Raw genomic sequence first — 8722 nt, 5'->3', positions numbered from 1 at the left:
AGTTCATGGATTCAAGAATTCTAGGATACTGCCAGGGCGCCCACACAGCAGAACGATTAGGAGCCACATCCAAAGCCTTTGGCTCAAAAGCCTAACCGCAAGGCATCGGTGTTCGGCTGGAAATGAAAGTACATTAACTTTTTTTACGGAACGCGTTGCTATACGTATTCCAGCCTCCAACCTGGAGGGCCAGGAGACTGTGTTCGTCGGACCTGTACCCATGGACCAACCTGGTATGAGAGACTATGTGAGCATTGGCGGACACTCCCATGGACCAACCTGGTATGAGAGACTATGTGAGCATTGTGCGGACACTCCCCAATATAGTTCAATGGGTCGTCGAGGTACACAAACCGCCACACCATGGTAAAGACCAGTCTCTTTGTGGCCACAAGCAATGCGTCTTTAACATTTTTTTCTTATCATGTTTCATCTGAGCCTTCCTGCACGGAGCGTGGCTGGAGCCATGCGACCTTTCATATATCCAACTGTTGTTAGCTGAGCCTAACCTAGTGCTTAATTCGGGTGTTTTGTCAACTGTATGCCGATCGTTTTACCTGATGAGTGACGTTAATTTTTTGAAGCGAAAAACGGTCAAATGGCCACAAACCGGCACTATTTTGATCCCAGTCGAGGTTTCATCCTGTAAATGAACTCAGTTTACGATGCAAAGTATTCTGCACAGAAAATAAAAAAAAATTCCCACAGGTTGTATGAACCTTCCATCTGAGAAGGCAACTGGTGCCAGCCGACACGTGACCAATTAATGTGAATTACCTGGCTGTCTAATTGCAACCTCATCACATCGCTGGTCAGTTGCTTGCGGCGAAACGGTTATTTTCAACCACTAACCGAAGTGTTGCAAGTTCGAATCACCTAAGAGATTCGTGAAATTTGCTGATGGCTCTCGGCTTTTCAGCATAGACTGGTTTCACCTTTTCATGGTGTTATCAAAATTTTTTCTCAGTCACTATTCACCACAATCGCCATTATGCAAGTCAGTCGGTGACCCTGAAGGCCGTCTCTCACCTGCTGGCTGTTGTCAGTGAGCCAAGAGGATGCGCATCCACATTCACACAGCAATTTGCTTGTAGTTTATAAACCAGGTCAACGGGTACCCCGGCAACTACCTAGGAGTTGAACTAAAGATGAGCTACTTCCGATTCCATGCTTCTTCGTTAATTGCCCGTTTCTGTGTGGTAATTTATGGATCAGTGTCCTCAAATCCAACGTTTGCTTTGATGTGGCTGGAATTAACGGCTTACAAACCAGGATGTCAATCTATTCCTAGAGCAACCCCGCCTAGGTTATCCTTGTTACCATGGGACCGACAACAGACACAGATTTCTCAAATGTGTCGCAATCAACTTGGGTGTTCAAACATATCCGATCCGTCTCGGTCAAGCTTCGGATGAGAAGTTGCTTCGATGTTGGAAGGAGAGGCGATAAAAAACAGAACTTCGCTCGATTTTTCAAGGATGTGGGGGGACTAATACGGTGGAGCCTGAAAGTAGACAGTTTTTAAGGTGGACGGGCAACATAATGAAAACCAAGTTGATATAGCCTAACGTGGGTGTGGCGTAAAGGTGCGGAACTGCTAATCAGGTGATGACTATGCTGATCGATATCGAGGGGGGGGACAGAGTGGCATTTGCATCTGGTCACTGAAATCCCTTCCACCCCAGTGCCGTCTATTTATGATTCAGGATAGAGTTGCTGATTGTTTTATTGTGTTTCTTAGTTTCAGCACTTAATTTGTATAAGTACACAGAACACACGTAACCGTGAGGTTTGACGTACTCCAACAGTCTAGTTTGGTAGATTCATTAGTAGTATCTTTTAATCTGTTTGACTCCATATCGCAGTTCCTTAGCTAACCGCCTTCGCCATTTCGCTGTCTATATTCATGTGTCCTCAAAACTTTACGCCCTTTCCAGTGGACTGGTTGAACCCATCTCAAAGTCTTCGGCAGCAGGGAATAGAGGAGAACGAAGTCTTGCTGCTCAAGCGGCGCTATTTCTTCTCCGATATGAATGTGGATGCTCGTGATCCGATCCAGCTGAATTTGCTATATCTGCAGGTGAGGCCTCGGTTCGTTTTACTACTGACAAACTTTGCTTGCCCAAGGCCCTGTGTCGGTTGTTTTCTTGATCACAAAACACAAAATGGGAGCTTGAATATCTGTTTTTTTTAGGGGGGGGGGGTAGGGAGGATGTACCATTTCCTTCCTCCTTACGTATCTTTCTCGCGCCGACAAACCCGATGCTTAAGTGCGTATGGGATATAGCTAGACAAAAATGGTGGCCAATGGGAGATCACACTGCACATCCCCAACTCGCTGACAAAAACCATTGTGTGCTAGCGAAACCACGCGTGAATCGCGGTTTCCTTGCCTTTTCGTGAATTCCGGTCTTTTGCTTATCGTCTGGGCAGCCTATTAGGGTTTTGCGGGGTAGTATGAAAGAGAACTTCACCGTAATGCTGAAATCTAGCTCGTTCTGTGACCGATTTCACTGCAAAGCATCAAAACGTGTCTATCGCTGGAAGAGTGGTGATCAAGGGGCTCTTTTAAATTGTTCGCCTTTCGATTTGAACTTTTTTATTCAGACACCCACTGCTCATGAGTCAGTTTCTAGCTGTGATCGTTTTCAAAACCGGTGAAGTTCCAACCTTTTCCTACTCCAGTTTGCTATGAACGCTGAGTTCATGTGTGTAGTCAGTTTAGATTTTATACGCACGCCAGGTATTGGGTTCCAATATCTATTTCAGCCAATCACTTCTTTCGGTGTTTCTCCCACCTTCTTGAAAAGCAAATGGAGATGTAATGATATCATACTGAATGAACTCTTTACTTTTCTTCAGTTGTTTTCGAAAAATCGGTAACATTGACTTGGGTAAACTGTACACTGACCGGAGCTTAGCCCTGACATTCTTTGTTTTCTTTGTTTGCGGGACAGATCGCAAGTCAGCTATTGAACCCCATTTGCTTTCTTCAGTTGTTTGTGGTGAGGCCCCACCAATCGTCATGTCTAATTGCGATACTTGATCCGATTTTGGCTGTCTCGTTTGCTCGTGTGTTCCGATGCATAACGGAAAAAACGCTGCCCGTTTTGGCCAAACCAGGGCATATTGAAACAGTATTTTAATAATCTTGAAATAGTAATAATACTAATTCAGCTACAACAGTCCATCTATGCCTAGCTGCCATAGCAACCTGAGATACTGTCAGGTGTTCTAAGCCAAGATAGGAGTAGTCGAGATGCCGGAGATGAGTTTGAACCACTCACCTTCCAGTCAGTAAGTCAACGCGTGAACCACTGAGCTAACTCGAGCACCAAACAGTAATTTGATTTCATGTAACTGGGATCGTGTGACCAGCGGTCACCTGACGCAGCGCGTTTCTTAAGCACTTTTCTTTTCCATGTTCTGCTTTCTGTGGATGTCATTCATCGTTGTTTTTGTGCATTCATTTGTGAAACCAACCCTAAATTACATATCCCACCTATATCTTCCCCTGCTTCTATGACTGTGCTACCATGGCAACCGCTGTGTGGCGTTGTATCTCCCTACGAAAGTTTCCCTTATCGCTGTTTTGTTTGCATTCCCACCGAACCCAATTTAGCTGAAAGATGCAATTCTCAAAGGCACACATCCTGTCTCACAAGAAGAGGCTATCTATCTCGCAGCTCTCCAGTGCCAGATTCAACTCGGTGATTGCAACCCAGAGAAGTTCCGAGCCAATTTCCTCGAGTAAGTCGAGTCAGCAGTTTTTTGTCACCGTTTGCTTGCTATGCACGTATGATGCATGCTTCCTGGATGTGATTACAGTTGACCTCAAGAATCAATCGTTTCGTACGTCTGCTATTGTTACTTCTGCGGGCATTTATCATGACACAATCCGGACGATGGAGTTTTACTACTTCGACTTAATTTTTCAGGCGGCTTTTGTAAGTCTCTTTCGAACACCAGTAATAAAAATAATCGTCCACTTGTTCTGCTGTTTCGGAGCATTCGAAGGGAGCATGAGGGCTAGAATACTGCCATGTTATCCAAACCAAGACAGGAGCAGTCATCAAGCCGGAATTGGGTTCGCATCACATATCTTCCGACCAGTAGCTTCGTGCCTTAATCGTTATATCCTCTTGGTTTGAGAAGTTTCCTGATCATGATCAGTACTGAACCCATATCCTCAATAGGACGGCTGTACGTCTGAGTAGTGGACAGCTGGTCACCAGTGTGGTCCTGATCGATGCGCCGATTGTCCCCAGTGGTAATGCACAAATTTTTTAGTTCCCCGAGGATGTTTGATTGTGTTTAGTTGTGTTCCCTCTATATGGATAAAGTAGACGCACCTTTCACGGCTATATTTCCTAATATCTTCGTTCTTTTTTCCTACACTGGAGAACTACTGCATTACCTGAGTTATTAGGTATGTGTTCAAAAATTCGTGAATGCGCATATCACGTGACGCTTCCATGATACTCATGTGTGTTATAACCACGTCTAGTGCTGTCACGTCAAGGTGCGAGAATTCCCTCAAGTGTACTTGTACAAGTGAATGGAAAGCACTTGAGACCAGTTCTCAGCAATGCGTACTATGTGTTCTGGAGTATCTTCGGTCGCTAGTCCATCTATGATAAATCTGATGGGGACCGCTTCCTCGTGTTTCATATCGCTCGTAAGCACGGGATTTTAAACTAATCTGGATTCAATAGGTGCTATTAACGTTTTATTTTACATGGAAAAGTGAGGTGTTCGTTCTTTCTCCATAGATATCTATCAAAATGTCGGAAACCAGTAGGTTAATACTAATCGCATATCAGATTGGTGACATGCATACCCTCTGTGGATAGTCGACGTAAGATTGGACTTTCCGCATTTACGTGGTTCAAAGCGCTCTAATGGACTCAAAACCTCGGAAAGCCATCGATTAGGCTTTGTAGCGTTCATTCGGAGGAGACAAAAAACGTTCAGCTGTAGCACCCTTTCGGTGCCTAACTGCCATACCACCAGCGGGTTGCACGAGGGCTGGGATACTGCCAGGTTGCCCAGTCCTAGACAGGGGAAGTCGAGAGACGGAGGTCGGGCTCGAACCACGGACCTTCCGGTCAGGAAATTCGCGCTCTAACCACTTGAGCCATCTCGCCCAGTCGGTAGAGCATGGTACTCGGAAGAGACAGACTGGAGTAAGTTCAGGTTCCAACTACAGCGTAACATGAGATTGTACAAACTGCTTGATACTGCATAAAACAAAGTTAGATGTGTTGTAACAGAATTCGCAACGTTGAGGCATGCATATTTAAAGACAGTGGAAATCTGTAAAGATAGTATGCCAGCTACTACTACCTGGTCAATTGGACCGGAGTGAACAATGCTCCTAGATGTCGCAAGGTATCCAGAGTAACTAAACTGAATGAAACCCGGTCACTAAAACATAAGATGGGTGTTTCGACCATATCATGTGGAGTGTTGATGAAAAGAACTTCGTGTAAACCCACCACTTGATAGCGCTATCATCCTCCGCGTACCGTATCAAAACTTGTCTCTTAATTGGTAAAAAGAGAAAGTGTTGGAAGTGAAGAATTTTCAGCAACCTCGTGAGTCATTTTCTTTATGAGAACATTACCCGGTTCGGTCCTATTCCGAATGGGTATGTTGACTTGATCAAGACCATGAGAATAACACAATGGGTAACTGGCTTCAACGGCCACACCCCTTCTATCCAGCCCAAAACGCAAAAATTGTTGTAAAGCACCGAACACAGACCTAATCATGTTAAAACTGCACGAAAGATCCTGGAGGCAGTCTAGTTGATTGCTCTGATAAAGCAGTTAGGACTAACTGTTACACAAATTCGAATGGTTGTTGATGAGTCCAATGTACAAAACGATGTTCATGCCAAATTCATCATAAACTTGATTAACCCACAGGGCGAATTCAAGGGCCTAAGTTGCTTACCGATAGTCAAACGGAAGTCAGGCAAGTAAACAACACGGTAGTTAGCTGTGAAACATTCAGATGCCGCACAAAATAGTGACGGGCGGATCCATGGTGTGTGATCGGATCACCGAATCGAAAATGTCACTCGTTCACCGAAAATCGATCTCTTGGCATCATTTAGTGGGACATTGGTGCCTCGAACTGATCACACCACAAAAAGTGGATGGATTGACGCTTCCCTCAGTGCCTGCATACATATCGTGGTCCGATGAATGCCATTCATTCATCTACCAACAATCGGGAGGACCTCACTGCTACTTCAATACGGTGCGTAACATACTGTCATCGACGGGCGGTTTGAATGTGTCCAACGAATGCCTATCTCAGTGGTATGTTTTTTTCAGTCCATAACAAAGTGGGAGACGTTCTTGTACAGTATCCGTCCGATTGTTCGGTTTATATTTCGATCAATCAAGCATACCCCTCGAGACAGCTGTTGATGATACGTAAGCGCACGCATCGCTCCATTCGACCCTAAGGCACTTCGTGGTTTCCAAACAGTTAGTCCATTCGCTGGGCATTTCACAACAAGCAGTGTGCATGTGAAAACGCATTCGCCGCGCCACAAGCTGATTGTCGATGACTCACCATAGTGGGCCACGGTATCAATGTCGGTCGATCTATTCGCCCGTCTCCTTAGGGCGAGCGTGGGCCGAGGCTGGTTATGCGAGGGCCGTGTCGTGGTAAGGCCATAGTTGGGTTATGGCGAATCCACCAATCGTCCTTGCATTGGTTTGAAGCCTTTCATAGCCTATTCTTCAGAGCCCAAACAAGGATTGCATGATACACCGATAAAGCTGTCTTCCACAAAGTTCAGATTAGTATGAAACTAGAGTAAAACCGTTCAGCCGTAACACCCTTTCGGTGCCTAGCTGCCATGCCACCCGAAGGAAGCACGAGGGCTGGGATACTGCCAGGTTGCCCAAGCCTAGACAGGGGAAGCCAAGAGGCGGAGATCGGTGCGTCGATACATACTATTGATTCCAGGTAAAATGTTATGACCCCGACCGTTTCATTAGGGATCAGACGTTTGGAGTGACTGTTAGTTATCCGAGCCTAGACCATGGAAGTCGAGAGGCAGAGGTCGGGTTAGAACCACGAACCTTCGGGGCAGTAAATTCGCACTCTAACCACTGAACCATCTCGCCTCCGAAACTTAGAGTACATAAGTAGAACCGGATTTTGTACAATCATGAAACTGCAGGTACACAACTTCACGCAGGAAAAAAACCTAACCGAAGTACCATGTCCTCGGGAACAGTCTAGGATATACCGTTTTAAATGTGTTATCGCATTGTCTGACGCTCAAGAGACATTCCCGATTGTACGTTTTGGGATACCAGTCCAGAGTTTGTTCAGACAGCGCTTTGCGGACATGTGCACAGAATCGTACTCCAAAGCCCAAGGTTCTTCCAATCTAACTGGATTCACATATATAGATAGATAGACTGCTCTATGACCAGAGGCGTTGAGCTTTTCCTTTAACCACCTGGCATGTTCGTAGCTTCAGCATCACCTTGGCTATTTTGAACACTTCGTTAAAGTGGCGTACGACTGTGGACGAAATATCGTTTCCTCCGGGAGATAATGCGATTGAATGCTATTGAAATCAGTATTGCCTCAGCTTTAGGTAGACAGTGAAATCAACTTGCTTTCGTTTATGTTTGTACTGTGTAGATAAGTTTGAATCTAGGCTCGTGGCCAGTCACGTGACCCGTATTGGCCAGATACGTGGCCATAGATCGCGTAACCTCTTTGTTTGCTTCAGTTCAGATTCAGAAAGTACAGGCTCTAAAATTCAACAAATACACTCATTTGCATACCAATTTGGTTTTCACGGGAGGGTCATCTGAATCCCAGCTGAATCTTTCGCTTGAAGAAGAACATCAAAAGCCAGATATCTAGCTGGGATTCATGTGAGTCTTCCATGAAAACTAAGTTTGTGTGTGAATGAGTCTCCAAGTCAATTTTCGTGCATTTTGGGTCCAAGTATAACACGTTTGACGGGGACTGCGCACACCTGCCCTAGCGGGATCGAAACCGGTGGTGGGCTGTCGAGGAGTTGGGCTCTATGCTTCTTCAGTGTTACTGCTTGTCTTTATCCACCATACTCTGATGTGCTGCAACGGGTGAATGAGTTTATAGCGTGGATGAACAGTTAGTGTTTGAGATGAACCCCTCGACAGCAATATTTGGCGAAGCGTTTTTTGTCAGTGCGCTATGGCTATGTCAGATAATTCTGCTTTTACTCGAATTTCAGAAGCAACGAAGCCTCTGCCCACCCTTCTGCTGTAAGCTTGATTACTCTATGTACCGATTTAAAACACCTCAAGATGCATATTAAGCCATCTACAATAGGCAACGTCTCATTCACTTAAAGCGTATGAATGTCTATCTTCGATATTCGTAATTTGAACTTTTGGTGTTCTAGACGACCGGTAAGTATGTCATCCTGACGAAGATTTCAGTGTCATCCAGTCTTCTTGTGGACGCAGACTGTCTATTTTCCTTCGCAAAGAGAAATTTGGCAATTTCTGTGCCGTAATTGTTATTGGTTGCCGAAAATTCCTCTGCTTTGTTTTGGACCGACTTGACTAATTGGGTCTCCATCTAAGTCCTCCGTTTCTTGGAATCCTCCCTCAACAACGAATTCCTTATTGCAACTTTTTACTATTTATCATTTGCTCACTCCGGTCGATCAATGAGCGGTACTGAATGCCCA

General features: G+C 45.1%; 1 protein-coding gene across 1 annotated transcript in view; it reads left to right on the top strand.

Moving 5' to 3' along the window:
• Positions 1–8722, top strand: part of T265_04735 (hypothetical protein) — a gene marked incomplete at both ends in the record, with an annotated part of 132107 nt that overhangs the window by 40093 nt on the left and 83292 nt on the right. The window contains 2 exons of the mRNA XM_009169548.1: positions 1938–2080; positions 3623–3750. Of these exons, the coding sequence (XP_009167812.1) occupies positions 1938–2080; positions 3623–3750 (271 nt within the window). The remainder of the gene's footprint in view (positions 1–1937; positions 2081–3622; positions 3751–8722) is intronic.

Source organism: Opisthorchis viverrini, assembly GCF_000715545.1.
Source record: "Opisthorchis viverrini unplaced genomic scaffold opera_v5_79, whole genome shotgun sequence".
NCBI lineage: Eukaryota > Metazoa > Platyhelminthes > Trematoda > Opisthorchiida > Opisthorchiidae > Opisthorchis > Opisthorchis viverrini.
This window is presented reverse-complemented; position numbering and strand designations above follow the sequence as displayed.